Source organism: Leopardus geoffroyi, chromosome C1 (assembly GCF_018350155.1).
Source record: "Leopardus geoffroyi isolate Oge1 chromosome C1, O.geoffroyi_Oge1_pat1.0, whole genome shotgun sequence".
Taxonomy (NCBI): domain Eukaryota; kingdom Metazoa; phylum Chordata; class Mammalia; order Carnivora; family Felidae; genus Leopardus; species Leopardus geoffroyi.
The window spans coordinates 94,718,505-94,743,333 of record NC_059328.1 but is presented as its reverse complement, the minus strand read 5'-3'; the positions used below and the strand labels follow the sequence as shown (position 1 = coordinate 94,743,333).

At 36.7% G+C, this 24,829-nt stretch overlaps 1 protein-coding gene and 1 long non-coding RNA gene across 5 annotated transcripts; one reads left to right on the top strand and one right to left on the bottom strand.

Moving 5' to 3' along the window:
- Positions 1-4,068: 4,068 nt before the first annotated feature.
- Positions 4,069-5,076, bottom strand: LOC123598425. Of its 2 annotated transcripts, none has more exons than XR_006712595.1 (2): positions 4,716-5,076; positions 4,069-4,582 (listed from the first exon to the last, which is right to left on the bottom strand). It is a non-coding gene; the product is annotated as an uncharacterized LOC123598425 (long non-coding RNA). The 2 variants fall into 2 exon arrangements; XR_006712594.1 differs by having other exon boundaries at positions 4,776-5,076.
- On the top strand, positions 4,576-24,339 carry LRIF1 (ligand dependent nuclear receptor interacting factor 1). Of its 3 annotated transcripts, none has more exons than XM_045478609.1 (4): positions 4,576-4,767; positions 16,679-18,188; positions 19,330-19,602; positions 20,457-24,339. In XM_045478609.1, exons 1-4 carry the CDS (start codon positions 4,700-4,702, stop codon positions 20,892-20,894), a joined length of 2,289 nt encoding a protein of 762 aa, XP_045334565.1. In that variant the 5' UTR covers positions 4,576-4,699; the 3' UTR covers positions 20,895-24,339. The 3 variants fall into 3 exon arrangements, with proteins under 3 accessions (XP_045334565.1, XP_045334566.1, XP_045334567.1); XM_045478610.1 differs by having other exon boundaries at positions 16,687-18,188; positions 20,457-21,944; XM_045478611.1 differs by lacking the exon at positions 16,679-18,188 and having other exon boundaries at positions 20,457-21,944.
- Positions 24,340-24,829: the final 490 nt, after the last annotated feature.

Below are 24,829 nucleotides of genomic sequence, written 5' to 3'. Positions count from 1 at the left end.
AGAGAGAGTGCAGTTTCCTATTACTTTTATTTTCCTTATAATCTTAATTTGATTGACAGTGCATATTTAAATTTTTGGTCTGGGGACACCTGGTGGCCCAGTTGGTTAAGAGTCCAACTCTTGGGGCGCCTGGGTGGCGCAGTCGGTTAAGCGTCCGACTTCAGCCAGGTCACGATCTCGCGGTCCGTGAGTTCGAGCCCCGCGTCGGGCTCTGGGCTGATGGCTCAGAGCCTGGAGCCTGTTTCCGATTCTGTGTCTCCCTCTCTCTCTGCCCCTCCCCCGTTCATGCTCTGTCTCTCTCTGTCCCAAAAATAAATAAACGTTGAAAAAAAAAAAAAAGAGTCCAACTCTTGATTTTGTCTCAGGTCAGGATGTCATGGTTCATTAGATCAAGACCTGCATTGGGCTCTGCACTGTCAGTGTAGAGCCTGCTTAGGATTCTCTCCCTCTTTCTTTGCCCCTCCCCCACTTGTACTGTTTCTCTCTCAAAGTAAATAATAAGTAAACATTTTTAAAAATCCTTTAAAAAATAAAATAAACATTTGGTTTGTTTTTGTAACTGTTCTTCAGATTGTATTGTGTTTCAATAATTCCGTCTGCTTTCTTCTGATAGAATTGTACTCCTTCAGTTTTTAGTTACTTTGGTTTGTGATGTCATGTTCTCCTGTTGGTTTGGGCTGCTTTACCTGGTAATGTGTTTTGGGCAAGGGCCAAAGACCTGACCCTTATCTATGTCATTTTCTAGTAGAATTAAAGAAGGAGTAGGTGGGTTGAGCTCTAGGACACAGAACTCCAGGGATCCTCAAACCACTTAATTAGTCCCACTTGCTGCCTCCCTACAAACCAACTCCTCCAGTCAAGGTATTATTGGACTTAAAGAAGGTGTAATTTTGGAGGAGCTATGTCCCTAGTCTGTGATCTGTCTTAGGATTTCGAGGAAGAAAGATATAGTGAAATGAGCACCTGCCTCTCCGAGTAAAATTAATTTTATTCAATGCCTCACCTCAGCAGTGTTGTTTTGCTGACTTACCCAGAGATCTGGGTTACTACTTTAAGTTTCTTCTGAGTAGACTGACATAGATTGTCCCAAGGCAATGTGGGAGAGAGACAATAGAAATAATTTAAAGATTCCTTTCTCCAACCTGTTCTTTCACTGTGTCCTCTAACTGTGCTCCACCCCAGACTGTGACTACCTTCTTCCCTTGCCACACACAATCATTGTTTTAAAACAGCTTTCAGCTCCCTCAGTTTTCAAAATTTGTCTTAGTTCTTAAAATGTTTGCCTTTTATAATTTAGATAAAGGAACTAGCAGCTAATGGTAGTTCATCATTGTAAAAGGATTCAGTAAGTGTTGTATTATAATTTCCATTCATAGTACTTGCAAACAAAAATCTCTGTCATATGTATAGTTATTTTCCCTTTTTATTCTGCACTTTGCTTACTTGTATCTTTTCATTTTGCTTGATCACTCTTGCTAACAGTTTATCATTGATCTGATTAAAGAACAAGTCCTGGTCTTGTGAATTTAATGATTTTTTTTTGTTGATACACTTCACTTATTCTTGTTTCTTTTGATTTTCTGTTGTTTTCCAATACTTCTTAAATTGAATGTTTAACTCATTTGTTTTTAATATTCTTATTTTCTGACAAATGTATTTGTCATTTAATTTCCATAATTTCATAATTACTTCAAGGGTAATTTAGTAATAACTTATTTAGTTTCTAAATGTCTTACAGCTATTCTGTATTTTCTAAACTTAATTTAATAAATTTGCAGTTGTAAAGCATAGTCTGTAGAGTACTGATACTTTGAAACTATTAGGGCTTCCCTTGTCACCTAATACATGGCTTATTTTTTTTTTAATTTTTTTTTCAACGTTTATTAATTTTTGGGACAGTTTGAGAAAATAAGAGGATCAATGATCAATATTTAAGAAACTCTTTTATTTAATGGCTGAGAAGGGAGGCATGAACCTCTAAAAAAAAAAAAAACTGAGTAGACAAAAAAAGTAGGAGGAAAACCAAGAAAGTATATTCTCAGTGGCACCAGGAGTGAAGGAATAATTAATAATACTGCTGATAATGTGTAAAATTGTCAAACCACTATGTTGTACGCCCGAAACTAATGTAACATGTGTGCCAAGTATACTTTAGTAAAAACATTGATGAAAGAAGTTGAAGATTAAGAAAAATAGTGCTGCTGAGTACAGGTCTGAATGAATGTGTGAAAAACAGCATTAACTGCAACAGTTGAATGAGAGGTTTAATGAGTACAGTGGATGCTGTGATGTATCTCTGGGAACTCCCTTGAAGAATAAAGATCTTATACCATCAGTTGCTGGGAGTGTTGCCAGCAGACATGTCTCAGCTATCAACCTCCTTGAATAATTGCCTTGGCTAAATAGATCCTTTTTGCCTAAGGTCATAACACTTTTCCTTGGCAAAGCTGGCATTCCTACTGGGGAGAACTTTGAAAGTGCACTGCATTTTAAAGGTCTGTGCGGGATGGGCTAAGGCCTTTGTTGAGATGGGGCATCACAACCTAACTTCTCCCTCTTCCCATTTTTTTTAAAGTTTATTTATTTACTTGAGAGAGAGAGAGAGGCACACACACACAAGAGGGGCAGAAACAGAGGGAGAGAGAGAGAATATGAAGCAGGCTCCGCATAGTCAGCACAGAGACTGATGCAGGCTCAAACCCACGAACCGTGAGATCGTGACCTGAGCTGAATTCAAGAGTTGGACCCTTAACTGACTGTACCACCCAGGTGCCCCCCCTCGCCATTTTTTGTTTATTTATTTATTTTGAGAGAGTGTGAGAGGGGGAGGGGCAGAGAGAGAGAGAGAGAGAGAGAGAGAGAATCCCAAGCAGGCTCTGCACTGCCAGCACACAGCCTGATGCCAGGCTCGAACTCATGAAACCATGAGATCGTGACCTGACTGAAACCAAGAGTTAGATGCTTAATGGACTGAGCCACCCAAGCACCTCTTCCTCTTCCCAATTTTACTTCCTTTCCCTCCCTTCCGCATTTACTGATCCGTAATAAACTTCCTGCATGCCAAAGTACTTTGTTTCCCAGGGAACCCAATCGGTGACAATGAATTTCATTTATAGGAAGTGGTGATGGATAAGGGAGAACTGAGATGCAAAAAGTAAGAAGTAAATGATAAAAACATGAAGAAGCCAAGAATGGGCAATCTATTCAAATAATTTGCTTTCATAGATAGGAGGATAACCAAAATCAAGGCAATATACACGGTTCACCACCCTGCCCCCTCTTCAGTAAGAGAGATATTTGACTGAAAGATAAATGCCAGTTAGACATACTGGAGTCTTGTATCACTGAAACTAACTTGTAACAAAATGTTACAGCAGTTGGAAATTATTGCTTTCTGTTAATGGATCAGGACATCAAGTTCTTTAAACAATATTAGCTCATTAAGGAGTTTGGGGAATAACTAACCAGCATTTTTAAAAGACTAACATAAACCTTTGAATTAGCCATCTTATGTCTGTCTTCTAAATTTGGTCAGTATGAACCAGTTTACATTTTTATTGCCTATATCTGATAAAACGATCCTCTAAACCACTCCTCCGAGAACTTCTTTCTAGCCCCAGCTGAACTAGAAGTCTCTACTCTTTAAGCCAGACTTAACCTGTTTCTCGGTTAAGTTATTTAACAACGGGAATCAAGAGACTCCTGAAAAGTTTCTCTCTGGAGATCCAAATGAAGGTGCAAAACAAAACAAAACAAAAACCTTTATGGGGAATGAAATTTTTAAAGAATTAATTAACTAACTGTATGACCATAAATAATAATTTTGACCGAGTCATGAGCGTGTGGTGGAGGAAAAGGTTAGGTTAAGACTGGAGGCAAAGCTTCAAGAAAGAGGAAAAGCATAGAAACTCCAGGAAGTATCAATAAATATGCCGCTGGCTACAGGCAGGCGTCTACAAGGTTCGCACGCCACGAGTGCATGGAGACTCCAAAACAGCCCTCCGACGTCTTTTAAAGCACTGGCGGGAAAGAAAAACATACACTAGCGACGAACACAAAGGCAGAAAATTTACGATTGACCCCGGAAATATTTTATTTTGCGTAGGTATCTGGAGAATATTCTTCTGTGATTCGTTACTTGATCCGGAAGAAGAGCCAGCAAACGTCACTTGCGATTGGATTGTCTCAGAGGGCGGCGCTTTAGCGAGCCAGTCACCTTGGCAACCGGATGTGACGATCGCGGAAGCCGCTGACTGAGCTTTGCTGGGCTGGCAGCTTCGGTGGGCGGGGTCGGTCGAGCCCGTCCGGCGCAGACTTCTCCACAGACCCGACAGTGCTGAGGGAGGCGCCATTAAGGCCACGCCTCCTACGCTGACTCCGGGTGGCTCTGGAGCGGTGTCGTAGGCTCGCGGAGGCGGAGACTCGGGCCGCGCCTCTCAAAGCCGAGGGCCCGAGCAGCGTCGTCAGCCGCTTTGGTTCTTCCGGTTTCTGGTGGCGGCGTCGCCTCCCTCCGAAGGCTGGGGATACGCCCTCTCAGCCGTCGTTCCCCTTTCGTCATCGAACCCGTCTTGCTCCGGGACACCTGCAGCGAAACATTCTATCGCTCTGGTTCTCGCCCCTTGGAGAGACCTCGCCCCCCCCCCACCCCACCCCCATTGCCCACTTTCCTGGATGTGCTGGCCCCTCCGACCCCTCTAAAATGTCCAATAACCTACGGAGGGTCTTCCTGAAACCCGCAGAGGAAAAGTCAGGCAACGCCTCGAAGTGGTAAGTACCGGTTTCGAATCTCGCTCGACACACCCGCCCCTCGCCCGTCTCTTAGCAGGGTGTCGAGTCGGCCGTCGTTTGTGGATTCTGTGCAAGTCAAATGAGCTTGATTCCGCAGTGGGAGCGACTGCGGGGCAAGTGCTCCTCACGGGGCCACTCAGAACCCTCGGAGCGCGCCCCTCTTGGAAACGTAAAGCCTCTTCAGAGCCTGACGCAGGCAAGCCTCGGCCGTGGCTCCGCAGGACTCCATCGTCTCAAGTTACGTAGGCGACATAGTAGATAGAGCTCCACGGGAGAGGAAAACCAACATGGCCGACAATCCTGTGTGACTAAAACCTTCTGGAAGATTCTTGCGCACTCGCAGAAAAAACACGCAGCGCCCAGCACGGACATGCAAGTGCAGCCCAGGTGGCGCTGGACCATCAGTGAAAATAGGTAGTATTTAAGAAAGCGAGAAAGAAAGGAAAAATTTTTGTGTAGTTGATGAGTATATGAATTTAGACGCTGAAAAGTTGATCTCGCGTGAAGGAATGGATTTTTCAAAAATCAGATGATAGTTTTATACGAAGAGAAAGAAAAGTAGACAGAGTAATTCTCGTGTAAAATCGATCCTTTAGGACAGATGAGAATGCCATCTCTAATTGGATGTCTCTGTAGAGGAGCTATGTTTGACGTAGGGAGAGTGTAGTATTTCTTAAGACGTACGTACGTACGTACGTAGTTGCACATTTACAAAATAGGTTTTCACTGACTCAGTTTTTTTAAGGAAAGGTTATGTTGGTCAAGATGAAGTAAAATGGGAACAAAACTGTGAGCGAAGATCGAATATTTTAAGTTGTAGGCTCCATAGTTAGTAGAGGTATAATAAGTGGTGGGAAAAAACTTATGGGGCTCTCTCTGCAGAAGAAAAATGTAAAGAAAGCCTGGAAATTGAGATGTAAAAATTACGGAAGAGGAATTATGTTTGAAGAACATCCGGCTGCCTAAATTTAATCGTAGCTTTGACAGATACTGTTTGTATGACTAAGTGCCTTCTTTCCAGTCGCCTTTCCAGTGAGAGCGCTTAGAGATATTTTAAGAATTAAAAGAAGAAGTGTGTGTAAAATACTGGGTATAGGAAAACAGAAAACCAATATTTATGTGTTAGCTGTTGTTATTATAAGAATACAAGTTTGTTTCTGTACAAATTTTAGCCCAGGAAGTAGGTAGTAGGTTTCTTTTCATCACAAGTAGATACAAAACAGAATTATAATAACGACTGAAAAACATGCATAATATTCTAAGAAGAAATAACTAATCGCCTTGAGCTAAAGCAATATTGAAGAACTGCCAAGAAAGAACCACTGCTTTTCAAATCGAATAAAGAGCCAGCTTGTGTGTACGTATGTTGTTTGTTGGCTTACTTTGGTGGAAGCTGGGGGGAGAGGAGAGGCAGAGGTAGATTTCTGTATAGATGATTCAAAAGTAGAATTACTTTCTAATGATTGTTCATTTCTTCTCCCTTGTTTTGGTACCTGGATATTTGATTACATCTGGCTTACCCTAATTTAATGCAGTTTGTTTTAGGATTGCATTGTTTTTCAATATTAGAAATAGGGTAGACTAAGAACTTAACGTTTATATTTCTTGTGTATTTTAACTTTTTTATCCAGTTTCTCAACCTTTGGCTGTCTGTATTTGACATTTTTTAAAACATTATAAATTGAATTATGTTTTGATTATATTCGTAAGTCATTGGGAGTTCTTAACTCGTTGGTTTATGCATTGTTTTCATCATCTTTAAATGCATTTGTTTCTTCAATCACTGGGGTTTGACATCACATATTTGGGACATTTACCAGATGCCTTTATGAAGCTATTTGACTCTTATTTTGGTTATTGCTTTGCATATTCTATTCTGTTTTGTAAGTAACAACCTGCATGACGTGCAAGTATAATTTTATAAATCACTTGATTACTGTTCTTGAATTTATTGAAAGCTTAGGTTTCGTACTTTTCTGGTAATATTTTTGATGGTATTGAATCATTATCTTCATAAACTTAAAATGAGTATATGATTTTCTTATTTTCTATTGATTGTTGGATTTTTCTTGAGTTACTGCTGCTTTTGTAGAGTTTTTCAACACTGCGTTACAGAATGTTTATTGCTTAATGTATCTCTAATTCATCAGGGCATGAAGTGTAAGAATCAAATTTACTCTTAGAGTACAAAGGAAAAATCTGGAAGATCTATGCGATAGTGCGCATTAAGTTTATTTAGATTGGGGCTTTATTTACAAAGGGCAAAACAGGAGTTATAATGGTATAAGTATAAAGAATGTAAACTTTGGAGTTACAACAACCTAGGTTCGTGTCCTGGTTTCCCATTATTATCCGTATAGTTCAAACATTTTGTTGAAAAATATTCACTGAGTGCCTGCTTAAGTGATAGACTGTGCTAAATGGAGAGACTAACTAAAGAAAAGGATAGGAACTGTGCCCATGAAAAACCTCATAGCTAAGGGGAAGATGATGTAATACAGTTTTAAATAGCATCACGCACAGGATGCTGTCAGGGCATAGAGAAAGGAAATTGTAGAAAGGGTTCGGGAGCACCTGAGTTGGGGAGTGTAGATACCAACTTTCCAATTAAAGATAAATGCAGGCTGTGCTCAAGCAGAGGGAACTGGTAAATAAAGCACCAGTATGGTTTATTATTAGCTATTGGTATTTTTGTTTGATTCTCTACTGTAAGCAGGATGAATAGGTAGCTCTTAAGCGCTTGGTTTACTCTGCTAGAGAGATTAGACTTCATCTACCGGAGATCATTCAGAGGATTTTATGAAAAGGGTTGTCACTTCCCACGTACATTTTAGATAACTGATGGCAGTGTGGATTTGGGAATGAGGGATCAGGTGTATAAAGATTCTACTTAAGTGTCCTTTTAGATTCTGAAGACCTGAACCAGCTGATGTAGAGTAAGGATTGGATTCAGAGAAATATGAAAGGGAAAATAGGCATATTTTGTTAGTGAATTGGCACAAAGAAAGGGGGATCAATTATCATGCCAGTTCTCTGGACAGATATTGGTGAATTAATTGAGGTGAGGAACACACCAAAAAAACGATTGCAGAGGTATTTGAATTTGAAACTCAGGCAGAGTCAGAGCTGAAAATAGAGGTTTGAGTCAGCACCTTAGATATATTGTAATAAAAGCCTGTGATGCTACATCTCACAATAATAAGAGTTAGGATGTGATTGGCAATTGGCTTCTGTCTGCTCTTAATCCTTTGTTTTTAAATGGGGAGCTAAAATGAGTGTCCATACCAGCAGGCTTGATTTAGTTCAAAACATAATGTTTCATTGTCAGTTTATTTTGCATTTAGTTTTGTACCCCATAAGTGTTATTATCTTTACTATTTGGGTGTGTAACAAAAGGACATCGACATGTATGCCTTACAGGCTAACTGAAATCTGTTTCTCATTAATCTCTCACTTCATGCAGTTGAATTTTTTGGACCTTGTTATGTTTACTTTATGTTAAAGTAAATACAAGAAAGTATATAGATGGGATTGCCCATGGGAGCATGTAATTCTGAATAAGTTATTTAATATTACCAAACCTCAAACTATAAAATGGTAATGGTGATACTCACATTACTGGGCTGTTTATTAGGATTAGTGTTAGCTATTTATAATAATTATCTATTATGTATATAATATTATGTAGTATATAGTATTGTATATATTATCACATGTATATGGGGTATGTACATAATGTTAAATCATAGGTAGTACGATGGAAGAAAAGGTCTTCTAGCTGTTGAAAAAAATACATTTTGCAAAAATATCTACAAAAAATGTTCAATAGCCTGTGAAATTTTTTTCATTCCATTTCTTGTGAATGTGTTATGTCGATATTAGAATAAAAAAAGTTAGAAGTTATATAAGTATGTTTAATATACTTACTAAAGTTCTCATACCTTTTTATTAAAGTTCTTACATTGTCAAAAATTACCTGATTCATTTACTTATTCTTGGACACCAATTGTATTTTTTGGGGAGTATGATAACTTGCATTTATTAGGAGCTTATCATAATTCCAGCCCGTCATTTCATTTGCTTCTTATAGCAAGCCTTATCATTCCCATTTTGCTAATGAGGAAACATATTCAAAGAGGTTAAGTAAATTTATTAAAATTAATTAACTAATAATTGGAAGAGCCAAGATTAGAAGCCTGATAATTTTCTAGTGTATTCTTCTTTTGCCTTTTAAAGTCTTTAACTGTTAGTTTTTCCAGTGTAGTTTCTCGGTTCAAATACCAACTGGTTTAAAGGAATTAGCACATTGATGATTTTTTTTTTTAATCTTTAAGTGAAAAACTAGAGCATGGGATGTAGAATCTGGTTCTAATTTTAGTTCTAACATTAGCTTGCAGAGTATGATTTTTAAGAAGACAGAATCTTTATAAGGTTTTAGTTACAGTTACTCTCGTGGCAGGTCTCTTCTCGATCTGGGGGAAAAAATGGATATTGATTGGAGAAGGGTGAATTTCACCCTGTTCATTTCAGTTTAATATTTAGAACTTATTCCATTTGTTACTAGTAAGTCGTGTGTGTTTGTTTTTAATGATGACACGCAGGAGTTAATTCAGCTAACGTTATTGTTACAATGTGCCAGTTACTCTCTTAGGTGTAGAGGATTTACATGCGAAGTGCATAACTTACCCTTAAGGAATTTATGTCTTTGGTAGATTATGTGAATCTCTGTTGATACAATGACATAGAAGAAACTATTTTCCTTCCCTTTTTGAAGGGGAAATGGAAGAGAAGAGTGTAATCAATGATTAGACTTGAAAATAGTTTGTGCGGTATGTTTTCTGTAAAGCAGGCACATTGAGGCCACATAATGAAGTATGTGAATGAAGTATCAGAAGCATGTGCCATTTGTTTACAAACCATACCAATTAAAAATGTGCATGTCCATACACAGATAATTATAAAAGCATAGGTTCTGCTCTTTGAAGCTTTTATTCTGAGGGCTAGATATTATTGACAAATGAAGTGCATAAATAAGCTAAATAAGACTAAAGGAAAGGTATTGAGACAGTTCAGTTAAAATGGAGATTTGGAAGGGATACATTAGTTTTTACATAATTTTTTGAGGCCCTACTGTACTTGGCATTGGGAGAACAATTACAAAGTAAACAGTATAGTCTCTGACTGTAAGGAAAACAATATTTTACTCATTTTTTAGAAGGCATTATATAACTCATAGCATTCGTGGCACTAGTGGGAGTGTTTTATGGATTTCAAGTTGGAAGAAATTAATGTGAGTTTGAGTGACTTGCAAATATTTCATGGAGAAGATGGAATTGATCCTCAATTTATAGCTATGTTTTAAATTGCTGGAGAAGGAAAAAAAAATAACTTGAAGAATATTTAGAATAAATAACGTATATGGGAGAATCCAGAATAGCAAAGAGACCTCTGTGGGAAGATCAGAGGTTTTGTGTTTAGAAGTTAGAGATGGTACTGTTGTAGAGATTGGTTGGGTCTAGATTTTAGATAATTTTCAAGTCAAGCTGAATTGGCAATGATGTATTATTGGAAGTTTCAGAAAGGAGGTAACAGTACGAAAACAATGATTTACTCTACCAGAGATACGTAATAGTAGTGGCTGCAGTCAACAAAAACTAGTTTAAAAGTCACAGCAAAATACAGGAATGAGATAATGAGGACTAGACAGGTCCTAGGTAATACACGTCTGATCTAGATCATGGTAGTGGCAGTGGTGAAGAAGGAGCAGAATGAGTAAGAGCTGTAAAAAGGAAAAAAACCCAAAAACTTTACAGATGCAGTGATTCATTCACTATATATTTATTGAGTGTTTACACTTTGTAAGCATCTATACAAGGTGCTCTGGGTGAATCAAAGGTAAATAAGGGCAATAAAGGTGTCAGAGATGAGTGGGGGATTTAAAACCAAAGCGACTTGGGAAATAATAGTGCTGACATATGACTAGATGGTAGAATAGAGTACTAGTTTTCAGTAGAGAGTAATTTTAACTTTAAAGTCATGGTTTTCAAAAAACATCATGGTATGAAAAGTGAAAGATTTTGGTAGGACATCACAAATATGGAACCGAGGTCAATATTAGGGGATAGGAATGAGAGATCTAACTGTGAGGGTCATTATTGCAAAGGAGATAGTTGAAGGAAATAGTTCAAGCAATCGACACAGTAGTTGAAGCAATTGGTACAATCTTTAAGGAAGAATGTCTTTAAGGAGAAACAGGGTCAAGAATTGTGCTTTGGGGAATAGTCTTAAGTGGGTGCTTAAAGTGCAGAATAAGAAAGGGAACATTAAGAAATACAAGCAAATTGTGCATAGTGGACATCATGTTAGGGATCTGTTCACGATGGATAATTAATTAGCTAGCAGTGTCAATTTCAGCAGGAAGCACCTAGAGAATGAGAATAGAATATAGATTTAACTGTGAGAACACATTTGGTAATCTTTGAGAATGAAATTTAGTAGAATAATGGGAAAGAAAATAGACCGCAGAAGAGCGTGAATTTTGAGACAACTTTTTGGCATATCAGTGATAGGAAGTTGGTAGATGGCCTTAATTGTGGTTCATTAACATCATCTACCAACTTCCTGTAATCAAATTTGGCACATAGATCACAATCATCTTTTTTTTTTTAAATTTTTTTTTTAACATTTATTTATTTTTGAGACAGAGAGAGAGCATGAACAGGGGAGGGTCAGAGAAAGAGGGAGACACAGAATATGAAACAGGCTCCAGGCTCTGAGCTGTCAGCACAGAGCCCGACACGGGGCTTGAACCCACGAACTGTGAGATCATGACCTGAGCCGAAGTCGGACGCTTATCCGACTGAGCCACCCAGGCGCCCCTATCATCTTTTTAATCTTACATGACTTTAACATTTATATGGATAATCTCTTTGTCATCTGGTCTTTCAGTACAAAGTTCTTTTTTTTTTTTTTCCATTGATCTTATTCTGTATTCTGCTGCCATCCATCCACTTCTGTTGTTCTTGTTGTCAGATAAAATTGTTGCATCTATGAAATTCTTGATTCAGGCATCCTCTTTTTGAACACCAGTTGCTATATTTCTAGCTTACTTATTTAAATACTCCCATTCTGATCATTTTGTAACTTTATCTGGCCCTCCAGTTCAACAATCCCTTTATTTTCTCTTTATACTTTCACCTTTGTCTTATTATTTTTTTTCATCCTGTTTAGATTCTATATTTCATCATTTTAATAAATTTTTACCAATATCCTAAACTCTTTTGTTCCTCTTTGATTTTTTTTTTTTCCCCATTCTTCTGAAGCCACCCCAGCCCTGGATTTGCTTTCTCTTTGCGTGTACCCAGTGGAACAAGAAAATCTCACAAGAGCACAGATTGGTCTCACTATAAATTCGTAATCACTACCTATAGCCTTGGGCCATCAGCACTACCTGATGACTGATATTGCCTGAGGTCATCTTGTTCTCTCTCAAAGACTGTTTCAAATCTTTGATTTGCCTCAAATTTCTATTTTTGCTCCTATACTTAGCATATGATGTCATGTCCTTTTCACAGAAAAATAAAAGCCATTATATCAGAATTACTTCAGCCTCTTGACACCAAAGCTTTATAAGCCTAACTGCAGTTGTGCCTAACCTCTCTTTCAGTGCCAATGGAAGAAGGTATTTCTTCACCCCTCTTTAAAGTTCAATTCCTCTACCTGACTGCTGGTTCCCATTTCCTATCTCCTAATCAAACCTTACATTCATTTAGCTCTTTTTATCCTCTTCCTCTTGGTAAATCATATGAGCATTAATATATGCTCTGGTTCATCTAACCTTAAAGAGAGAAAAAAAGATTTCTTATTTGACCCCATTTAGCCTCCATCTACTTGCCAGTCTTTATCTTCCCTTTTGCAGTCAAAGTTCATAAGAGCTCTCTGTATTTTCTATCTTAATATCCTCTGCAACTTTCCCCCCCACGAAACTACTCTTTTAAAGCCCTCAGTGACCCTCATACCACTCATGCAAGTAGACTTTTAATTTACAACCTATTTGACTTCTCAGAAACTTTTAAATAGAATTTCTCAGGGGCGACTGGGTAGCTGTTGGTTAAGCATCCAATTCTTGATTTTGGCTCATATTATGGTCTTGCGGTCATGAGATTGAGCCTGGCATCAGGCTTCATGCTGAGTGTGGAACCTGCTTGCGATTCTCTATCTCTGCCCTTACCCTGCTCATGCATGCACACACGTGCTCTCTCTCTGAAAAAATAAATAAATGAACTTAAAATAAATAGGGGCACCTGGGTGGCTCAGTCGGTTGAGCGTCTGCCTTCGGCTCAGGTCATGATCTCACATTTGTGGTTCGAGCCCCGCATTGGGCTCTGTGCTGATAGTTCAGAGCCTGGAGTCTGCTTTGGATTCTGTGTCTTCCTCTCTCTTTGCCCCTCCCCTGCTCACTCTCTGTTTCTTTCTGTTTCTCAAAAAATAAAATGTTAAAAAAATTTTTTTAAGTAAATAGAATTGCCCAAGTTTTGTGAAACTCTCTTCTTTGGCTTCCATTGCATCAGAATCTCTTGGTTTTCTTTCTACTGCTCAAGGAAAATGGGAAACTGCTGAAATATTTTAAGCAGGGAAGAGCCAGCTTTAGTATGCTGAAAGCTTTCAAAGGGAGAGGATGTGGCTGAAATAAAGGAAGACCAGTTATGGGGTGCCTGGGTAGCTCAGGCAGTTAAGCTTCCGACTTCAGCCCAGGTCATGATCTCACAGTTCATGTCTCTGCTGTCAGCACAGAGCCTGCTTCTGATCCTCCTGTCCCCCTTCCTCTGCCCCTCACTAGTGTGTGCTCCCCCCCACCATAAACATTAAAAAAAAAAAAAAGACCAGTTACGAAGCTACTATAATAGTCTAAGCTAGAGATGATGTTTGCTTGAATTAGAATGGAGACAGGTGATTTGGAAAGAATTGAAAAGATCAAGGGAAATTTAGGAGATAACATCAATAAGATTTTGTGATAGATTGAATATAGATGGTTAGAAAACAGGAAATTGCTTTTTCTGATTTAGGCATCTAAAATAGATGGTATGCTGTTTATCATAGAAAAAAACTGGACAAAACCATGTTGAGCTTTAGGTGTATTTGAGATTCTGAATGGAAATGTCATGAGGGAAGTTGGATATATAAGCCTGAGTCTCAAAAAGAGCTAAGATAGAAATATTTTAATTGTTGCTGTATAAATGGTAATATAATTGAAGTCATGCACATAAAAGAAATAATTGGGAAAAGCCTACAGAGTAGGGAGAGAATTCAGTCTCAGCTTTGGTGCGTTCTAGTATTTGAAGGTTGATTCAAGTAGTATGTATGAGTTGCCAAAGAAGACTGAGGAATCATTACAGCAGTAAGAGAATTTCATATCTAGGAAACCTTGGGAAGAGAGTGTTTTAAGAAAAGGAGGAAGCATTTTTGTTCTCATTCAAATGTAATGTATCACTTATCCTACTTAATGATAACTACCTGTTTACATGCACATACAACCAGCAGTTTAAGTTCTTTTTGGGACTGTGGGTTGAACTAGCTTGGCAAGCAAACATTTTATGTAAAGTTCCAAATAGTAAATATTTCAGATTTTGTGTGCCATGTGATCATCTCTGGTGTAACTACTCAACTCAGCTATTATAGCATGAGAACAGCCATTTACAGTACAATAAAGATGAGTGTGACTGTGTACCAATAAAACTATTTATGGATACTGACATTTGAATCTCGTAGTTTTCACATACCACGAAATACTGTTCTTGTGACTTCTAAAAATCATTTAAAATAGAAAAAATATTCTTAGCCTGTGGGCTACACAAAAACAGGGAGGAGACAGATTTGGCCCAGGGCTGTAGTTTACTCACCCTTTTCCCATAACTGAGCCTGTGGCCTGTACCATAACATACCCTCAAGTAAATTTTTGTTGAATAAATTAAAGTTGAATAAATTCTAGTCTAGTTTATATGTCTCTGGGGGGTGGGGAGTTGATGAAGGTAGGCTTTCCTCTTTAAGTCCTGAAAGCAAGAATTCATACTTTATGTTCATGCTTCTCTTTCGAGATTAAGTTTTAATTTGCTAAAAGTAAATTTAACATTTTGAAGCACTATCAAGTGGCTAGAAAACAGTTTTAAATGTTTAAAAAGATATAATTATATTATTTTGGGTTATGGAAAGGTAAAATCATTGTTTCAGGGCTTCCTAGAATACACAGAGTTTTTGGGTTTGATTTTTATTAATACCTAAGGTTTTTTTTTGTTGTTGTTGTTGTTGTTGTTTTTTTAATTTTTTTTTTCAACGTTTATTTATTTTTGGGACAGAGAGAGACAGAGCATGAACGGGGGAGGGGCAGAGAGAGAGGGAGACACAGAATCGGAAACAGGCTCCAGGCTCTGAGCCATCAGCCCAGAGCCCGACACGGGGCTCGAACTCACGGACCGCGAGATCGTGACCTGGCTGAAGTCGGACGCTTAACCGACTGCGCCACCCAGGCGCCCCAGTTAATACCTAAGGTTTTAAAAATGCCTACAGTCAGTAAAACACACGTTTATATCATCGAGAATTCTAATTTTATTATTATTTGTCTTAAGTTTTTGTTTTCATTTGATCTCTGTCATATAAGGCCACACTGTCAGTAGGACATGAACCCTGCATTTATATTGCTAGAATTTAGCATGAGAGACAGTCTATAGGCAAACGAACAAATAGATTAATATATATTTACCAATTGTGATATACCATGAAGGAAATTAACAGGTGTAATATTGTAAACTAATAATGAAAGAAGAGCAAAAATAGTTAAGGTGGTCAGAGAATATCTCTCTTGAGAAGTATTATTTATGCTGAGACTTGAGTTATATGGGTGGGAGAAGAGTACCTAGGTAGAGAGAGAGCATGTGTGATGACTCTGGGTCCCATGAGAGCTTAGTATTTTCCAGGAACTGAAAGGTGGTTTTCGGCATAAATAACTTGGGATCTCTGCATTTAAGAAATCTACAAATTAATTATACAACAGATATTGATATATTTTGGATTTTTAAAAAATCAGACGGTCTGTACTAAGTTATGGCTCATAAGTATCAGGATCAAAATTGGCTAGGTTAAAAAAAAAAAAAAACCCAGTGTGTTCCACAATCACTGAAAATTATTTACCTGAAATGGTGTTGCTATTATGTATATGGATTGACAGATAGTTGGAACAAATGTGAGTGATTCCCATGCCAAGGGCTATTTAGCACCAAACTTCAAATGTGCTAAGTCAAAGAAGAAAATGGTTCCTACATGAGTAACTCCATTTAGTCTTCAAAAATGTGGCACACGAAGGTATCACCACAAGAAATGACTTTAAGCAAAAGAAGAATGGCTGACCGTATGACTTGTGAGTCACTGTCAGTAGGAAGAGGACAGAACAGGTTGAATAGAGGGTAGAAAAGAGTGAGGGAAATAGAATGTACATAAATGGAGGTGAAATGAGAATCCTGGTCACTCAGAGTAGAGGAGGAGGACAAGAGGGAAGAATTCAAGTAAAAAGAGAAGGGAGGATGCTCATAGTTTAAGAGGAACATATTCTAGTAAGCATAATTTTATACGGGGTAAAACCTTAGAAAAGTTTAATCTACCCATTGCTTAATCATATGAGAAACTCTAAATCAAAGCTGATCATTATCTTTGATTATCACTTCTATTTAAAATCTTTGTTTTGCAATAGTTCACTTTGAAAACTCAAAGTGACAAATGATATACTTTTATCATATTTTATAAATTTTTATATTTTTAAAATAATATTTGCAAATATTTGTTAAATAAAATGTATATACCGTCTAGTATGTTGTATTTATTTACTCAATGTTCTTTTAAGTGTTTCAGGCTGCATGTACCAAGTAGTTCAGACGATTGGCTCGGATGGAAAAAATCTTCTGCAATTACTTCCAATTCCTAATTCTTCTGGAAATCTTATACCGCTAGTTCAATCTTCAGTCATGTCTGATGCTTTGAAAGGGAATACAGGAAGCCCAGTTCAAGTTACTTTTCAGACTCAGATTTCCAGCTCTTCCACAAGTGCATCAGTTCAATTGCCCATTTTTCAGCCAGCCAGTTCTTCAAACTATTTTCTTACAAGAACAGTAGATACAGCAGAAAAAGTTAGAGTTACTTCTGTGGGAACTGAAAATTTTACCTCATCAGTTTCTAAAGTTCAGAGTCATGGTGTGAAAATTGATGGACTCACCATGCAAACATTTGCTGTTTCTCCCTCCTCAACACAAAACGATTCACCTTATATTTTAGTAAATACTCAGAGTCTTCCAATGACTGTGAAGTCTCCAGTTTTGCCTTCTGGGCATCATTTACAGATTCCAGCCCATGCTGAAGTGAAATCTGTACCAGCGTCTTCATTGCCTCCTTCAGTTCAGCAAAAGATACTTGCAACTGCAACCACAAGTACCTCAGGAACAGTTGAGGCCTCCCAAATACCAACCGTTATTTACGTATCTCCTGTAAACACAGTGAAAAATGTAGTTACCAAGAACTTTCAAAACATTTATCCAAAACCTGTTACAGAAATAGCAAAGCCAGTGATACTAAATACCACACAAATGCCAGTGAATGTTGCTAAAGAGACACAATTAAAAGGTGGTCAGCATTCTCAAGCTGCTCCTGTGAAATGGATTTTTCAAGAAAATCTACAGCCTTGCAGTCCATCTCTTGTTCCTGTTAAGTCTTCAAATAATGTGGCTTCCAAGATTTTAAAAACTTTTGTAGATAGGAAAAGTTTGGGAGATAATACTATAAATATGCCAGCATTGAGTACTGTCAGTCCTAGTGGGACACAGTCCAAAAGTATGCCTATTAAAGATAATGCTTTGGTTATGTTTAATGGGAAAGTCTATCTATTGGCTAAAAAGGGGACAGATGTTTTGCCATCACAAATTGACCAACAGAATTCTGTTTCTCCTGATATTCCACCAAGAAAAGATACATCACAGATAGTGAGTTCAAGCCCAGTCACAGAAATATCCAGAGAGGTTGTAAATATTGTTTTGGCTAAAAGTAAATCTTACCAGATGGAAACAAAATCACTTTCAAATACTCAGCCTGCTTCCATGATCAATCTAAGGGCAGAGAAGAATAAAAAAGTGGAGAAACCATCTCTTTCTACCCCAAACCCACATAATATGAATCAACCCATTAACTACTTAAAACAGAGTAAGATTTTATTCACAAAGCCAGACTTTCCAGATGGATTTAGTACAGTACAGAATGCCCCCAGAAAAGGAAATATCATCCAGAGCATAGAGAAAATAAGTTCCTCTGTTGATGCAACAACTATCACTTCACAACAGTGTGTTTTCAGAGACCAAGAACCAAAGGTAATTTTCCCATGTCAGGGTGTTCTTTTTCTCTATCTATATAGAAAATTTTTCTTTCTTAATTCTCAAAGTTAGTTACCTATGATACCTCTTCCCCCCCCCTTCTCCCATCCTCCACTCCATCACACACATACCATACACACATGTATGCTTAATTAAGTCAGAGCTTTCATCTGAAGGCAATGTTTGAGGAGGATAATTGAGAGAGTGCAAACAGTATCTCTCTCTTGATTCATTTGGCATGCCAAAGCTTTAAAACAAAATCAAACAAACAAAAAACTCACAGAGCAAGAAGGTTTATTGGTGAAAGATAATGTGAATTCAAAACTTGGTAAATTCTGTGTCCATGCATGTATTTATTAGATTACTGTTAGTATATGAAAAGATCAATATTACGCATATAGGAGAGCTGGGTTTTTTGTTTGTTTATTTTGTGATGGTAGGGAAATATCTGGCAGTTTTTTTAGGTAGATGGTAGAAGGGGTAGGATGGTGCTAATCAGTACCTTTCAGTCATTTGTGGAAATAGGATTTATCAACATCTTTGATTTTGTTTTGTTTTGTTTTAAGTAGACGAGTTTCCTTTTTTTTTTAAGCCCTTCTTTCTGACTCTTTAATTATTCAACATATCCACATAGTTACCTTTCTGTTCTGCTTAAGATATGTGTGTCTGTGCTCACTAAATATTTATGCCCACTCTTTCCTTACCTAGAGGCCTTAATAATGTCAGTGTTTCTCCCCTTCCAGAGATATAAGGAGGTAAATTCTGAAGGAGTTTAAGATTGATTGAAGGCATAAGACTTTTCCAGAAGACTACAACTTCCAACTAAAGTTCTATAGATTATTTTTTGACTTGTCATTAGTCTGTATTATTTCATCTGTTAACCTTTCTAGTGCAAGAAAGCAAAGTAAATGAGAAATTGTGGAGGAACAGTTTAAGTTTGTACCCAGTTAAATTCATTTTTTTGAGTGTGGGTGGTAAGGCAAGGGTAATGCAAATCAACCATTTAGGACTTTAGAGCATGATGGTTTTTGTTTTGTTTTTTTTAAGTAAGATGAGATGATCACTTAGTTGCCAGTCTGATGAAATAGCTTAAGTAATTGGCAGTATTGTTTGTGTGTTTTTGTTTTCTTAATTGCAGATCCAGAATGAGATGGCATCAACATTAGAAAAAGTTCCTCAAGAGAGGAATGACAAGAACCATTCCCAAGGAGGAAGCAGTAAGGTATCACATCTGAGGAATGATGCTGAATTTAAAAAGATATTTGGTCTCACTAAAGATTTGAGAGTGTGCCTTACTCGGATTCCTGATCACTTGGGCTCTGGAGAAGGTTTTGATTCCTTCAGCCGTTTGGTGAAGACCAATACTTATAAAGAGACGGAGTTTATAGAGAAGGAGGAAAAGAAAAGACAGGTAATATATTTTGTGTCCTTTGTAGTTATTACAAACGTTCATGAGTGTGTTTTCTTGATTTGTTTTTTTTAGTCTTGTGCATTAATATGAATGGTAGTTTTCAGATTTGCATGTGTATATAGTACACACATTTGGTGTTAAAGAGAACCAAATACACAAAGGTAAAAATGTATCCCCAGTGAATAGAAGACATTTTAAGTGTTTTTATTCACCTGTTTATTTTTTTTCATTAAAAAACTATAAGAAAATGGCCATAACTTTTTAAACTAGCTATCCTACGTTGAAGACCCTATTTAAAATAAATAATCCAAATGTAGGGAAAATACAAGCATGCAGATGGTCGTTGCGGTATTACCCTTAATACAGACATTTTAAGAAATCTACTTGGTCAATGATGAAAAAAAATCCCTATGACTTTGCCTATTTTACTTAGAAATATATCATTATTACACTGTGTAATATTCTGAGCTTTAGATCAGAGACTGCTCAACCTTTCCCAATGAAAAGCTTCCACATATGTGCCTACTGTGCACAAGGAAACAAAATTAAGTCAATTCTGTTTCTCAGATTCTTTATAAATGGCTGTTGTATTTTGGCGATAGATCAATACATCTAATAGTTAAGCAGGAAAATGTGAATTAAGCAGTTTATTCTCAGTGAATATCATTAGGACATTGCTATTCATTTTGGTACTGTACAATGGTAAACAATTTTTTGCTAGAGTTCTCAGTATATTTTTTGAGTTGAATTTAATTGGTAAGTATTTGTCACCTGCAGACTGTTAAATTTGACAGCATACTGTCTATGTGGCAATAATTGTTTTTCTTTTGAAATCTTACTCAACATGACAACAGGGTTTTGATAAGAAAAGAAAAGCAAAAACCGTTAAAAAGATGGATCACACGAAGAAGAGAAAAACCGAGAGTACTTATAACACAGCTCTAAATGGTGGAACTAATGTCACCAATTCCCAACTTGTCAGCAGTATTTTACCAACTTCAGATGTATCACACCATAACATTCTCACCAGCCGCAACAAAACCAGAGAAGAAAAGAAAACTGAGGTTGAACACTGTACCCCTGAGAACCAGGAAAAAGGCACATTGAGTTTGAATGTAGCTTTTGAGCAAAGTCATTCCTTTAATAAAAGTTATACTGAAGACATTTTCCCCATGACGCCACCAGAGTTAGAGGAAACCATTCGAGATGAAAAAATAAGAAGACTTAAGCAAGTGCTGAGAGAGAAAGAAGCAGCTCTTGAAGAAATGCGTAAGAAGATGAACCAGAAATAATGAAATGTTGCTATTCTTAAAGACTGCAGTGAAATAGCTGTGTTTTTTTTTCATATACTTTTGCATTAAGTTAATTATAGATGCATTAAGGTGTTCTTTGCATTTGAAACTTGTTTTTTCATCAGTTGATTGTTAAATTTTATTTAAGGACTACAAAAAAGGTTGATTCACATATGATTCTTGTGAATAATCTACATGGGGTATCTGAGTCTTTGTCTAGATACCTTTTTTTGGAAGGAAAAATTTTCTATTTTTCTATTATTTTAATTAGAAATCCCCGAGTTTGAATATTTGTGCAGAGTTTTTGTTATTGTATGTTTGCATCTTTAGTTGAACCACTCAGGTGTTTTTCCAACAGCAGGCAATTATTATATACTATTGAAATTATATAATCCAGGAGAGGAAATTGGCTCTAAATTTAGCTTTGCCAATGGGCTTATGTATGTACTCAGTCTCTATCCATAAAATGATATAATTGTTGTAATTTTTTTTTCTATTTCATGGAAGAAAATGTATAATAGCAGTATTATTTAAATATCCAAACATTTCTCAAGAGTTGAGGGATACTTGTATTGTGGCTTTTACAAAGTAGTTTTATACAAACCAAAATGGGTTTTAGAATTCAGGCTATATAATGTTTGCTTAAAGTGATGCATTATTATTCCTAGGCAAATGCTTTTCTTCCTTTTTTTGTTTCTTTTTTTTTTTTTAATATGTACATATTGAGAAGTAAATCTGAACAATGGCCACATATAATACTTTTTAAAATTGTAAAATGTAGTTATTCTTAATGGAGGAAAACATTTTTCCGTCTGGTTATGTTTGATTCGGAGAGGTTGGGATTTGTGTTGTGGATAGGGAGTAATGGGAAGGAGGAAAAGTTTACCAAAAAAAGATGAATAAATCCCTGGAAGTAATGTCACATACAACCTATACATACTGAAGGGAGTAGAACAAGTGCACACTGATCAACTAAATTCTGCCTTTTAGATTTTTTGTAACAGTTTTATTGAGATAATTCATTTACCATAAATTCACCTTTTAAAAGTGTACCGTTTGGTGGTTTTTATTGTTTTCACAGAATTGTGCGACCATCAACATGACCTAATTTTAGGACATTTTCATCACTCCCTCCAAAAAACCTCATACCTAATAGTGGTTACCCCCCAAATCCTCCTACCTCCAATCCTAGACAACCACTAACACACTTTATGGATTTGCGTATTGTGGAAAGTCATAAGCATAGTATGAGTCATTCAATATGTTTTCTTACGGGATTGGTTTCTTTCACTTAAAGTTTTCAAGGTTCATCTGTGCTGTAGCATGTATTAGTATTTAATTCTTGTTTAAATTGCTGAATAATAATCTATTATATGAATATACCACACTTTGTTTTCCATTCATCTGTTTCTGGACATTTGGGTTGGTTACACTTTTGGCTACTAAGATGTTATGTTGCTATGAATGTTAGGGCGTAAGTTTTTATGTGAATGTATATTTCCAGTTCTCTTGATTGTATACTTAGGAGTGTAATTGCTGGGTCATATCCTAACTCTGTTTAACATTTTTGGGAACTGCCAAACCATATCAGTTGGGTTTTTCTTACCCTCCTCAACCAAAGTGGATTCTTCAAGGACACCAGTGACTTCTGTGTTGCGAGATCTAGTGGTCAGTCAGCAGTTGTCTTAATTTATCTATCATGGGAATATAATTTCATGAATCATTACCTACTTTGAAAATTCTTAAACCATTTTATTAAAGAAGCAGTACATGTGCATTGTAGACAATTTAAAAATACAGCAAGCTAAAATATTAAAAGTTGAAATTTCATGTTCTCCTCATGCTAAAATATTAATGTTGGGGCTTGGAGATAATGTGATGGCCTCTTTGTTAAGTTTATTCCTAGGTATCTTATTTGTAAATGGGATTGATTCCTTAATTCCTCTTCCTGTTGCTTCATTATTGGCACATAGAAATGCATATTTCTGTACATTAACTTTGTATCCTGTGACTTTACTGAATTCATGTATCAGCTCTAGCAGTTTTTTGGTGGAGTCTTTGGCTTTTCTATATAGAGTATCTTGACATCTACAAATAGTGAACACTTTACTTCGTCCTTGCCAATTTGGATGCCTTTTATTTTTTTGTTGTCTGGTTGTTATGGCTAGGACATCCAGTACTATGTTAAATAAGTGGTGAGAGAGGACATCCCTGTCTTGTGCCTGACCATAGAGGAAAAAGCTCTCAGTTGGTTGTTCCCATTGAGGATGGTATTAGCTGTAGGTTATTCATATATGACCTTACTATGTCCCTTCAAAACCCAATTTGTTGAGGGCTTTTATTGTGAATGGACATTGTACTTTTTGTGAAGTGCTTTTTCTACATCTATTAAAAAGATCATATGGTTCTTATCCTTTCTTTTATTAAAGTGGTATATCATGATTGATTTACAAATATTGAACCACCCTTGCAAACTAGGAATAAATCCCAGTTGATGGATTTTTTTAATGTACCGTTAGATTTGGTTTGCTAGTGTTTTATTGAGAATTTTTGTATCCATGTTCATTGGGGGTATTGGCCTGTACTTCTTTTATTTAGTGGAGTCTTTCTCTGGTCTTGGTTTCAGGGTAATGGCTCATAGAATAAATTTAGAAGTTTTCCTTTTCTATTTTTTGGAATAGTTTGAAAAGAATAGGTATTATTAGCTCTTCTTTAGATGTTTGGTAGAATTTACCTTTGAAGCCATCTTGCCCTGGACATTTGTTGTGAGATTTTTTATTACTGATTCAATTTCTTTTCTGGTTATCCGTCTAATCAAGTTTTCAATTTCTTCCTGTTTCAGTTTTGGTAGTTTATGTTTCTAGGGATTTATCCATTTCTTCCAGGTTGTCCAGTTTGTTGGCATATAGTTTATCATGATATTCTCTTATAATTGTTTATATTTCTGTGCTGTTGGTTGCTATTTCTCATCTGTCTTTTGTGATTTCATTTATTTGGGTCCTTTCTCTTTTTGATAAGTTTGGCTAGAGGTTTGTCAATTTTATTATTTTTTTCAAAGAACCAGCTCCTGGGTTCATTGATCTGTTTCTATATCATTTATTTTTGCTCTCATTTTTATTGTTTCCTTCTCTCTGCTGGCTTTAGGCTTTGTTTGTTGTTCTTTTTCTAACTTCTTAACATTGGAGATCCATAACTAAAGGCTATTAGTAAATAGATATTTGAAGTCATAGGTCTGAACAACATCACTTAGGGAGATGCTATAAACAGAGGGTAAAATGGTAGGCTCATATCTGAGTAAATTTAAAGGTTGGAAAAAGGACGATCAAATTTTGAGGATTGGAAGAGGTGAATATTAAATGAATTGTATTTATAAGTCCTTGAAGTGTCCTGACACATAGTAAACAGTGTTTGTTAAATAAAATAAATTCAACTACAATCACCCTGACATATTGCATTCATCTTCCATTTCATTTCATTTTCTTATCTGTTTGTTTCAGCCTACCTTCTCCTTTTGATTTTTCTACTTATTTATATTAAGGCTCTGCTGATCATGCAATCGTCAAGCACCCACACTTCTTCTGCTATTATATACCATCATGCTGAAATGTGACTTGTATCCTTTACAGCAAAATCCCGTTTGTCAATATTGATAGTCTCAAACTCTTGCTCTCTCGTTCTGAAATTCACTCAGATTAGGGTTTTGTCTTTACCGCTCCTCTAAAACCTTTTTAAGTTCTCCAACAAACATCATATTTGCTAAATCTAATGTCAATTCTTAGTCTCTATCTTACTTGGCCTGTCAGCATTTGATGGTTTTCATCAGTCTGTCATTGAAATGTATTTTTTATTCAGCTTCCATCTCTTGTTTTCCTACTCTCTTATTGACTGATTCCTCACCTTCTCCATGATTTCTTACTGTTGATTCTTATTATTGG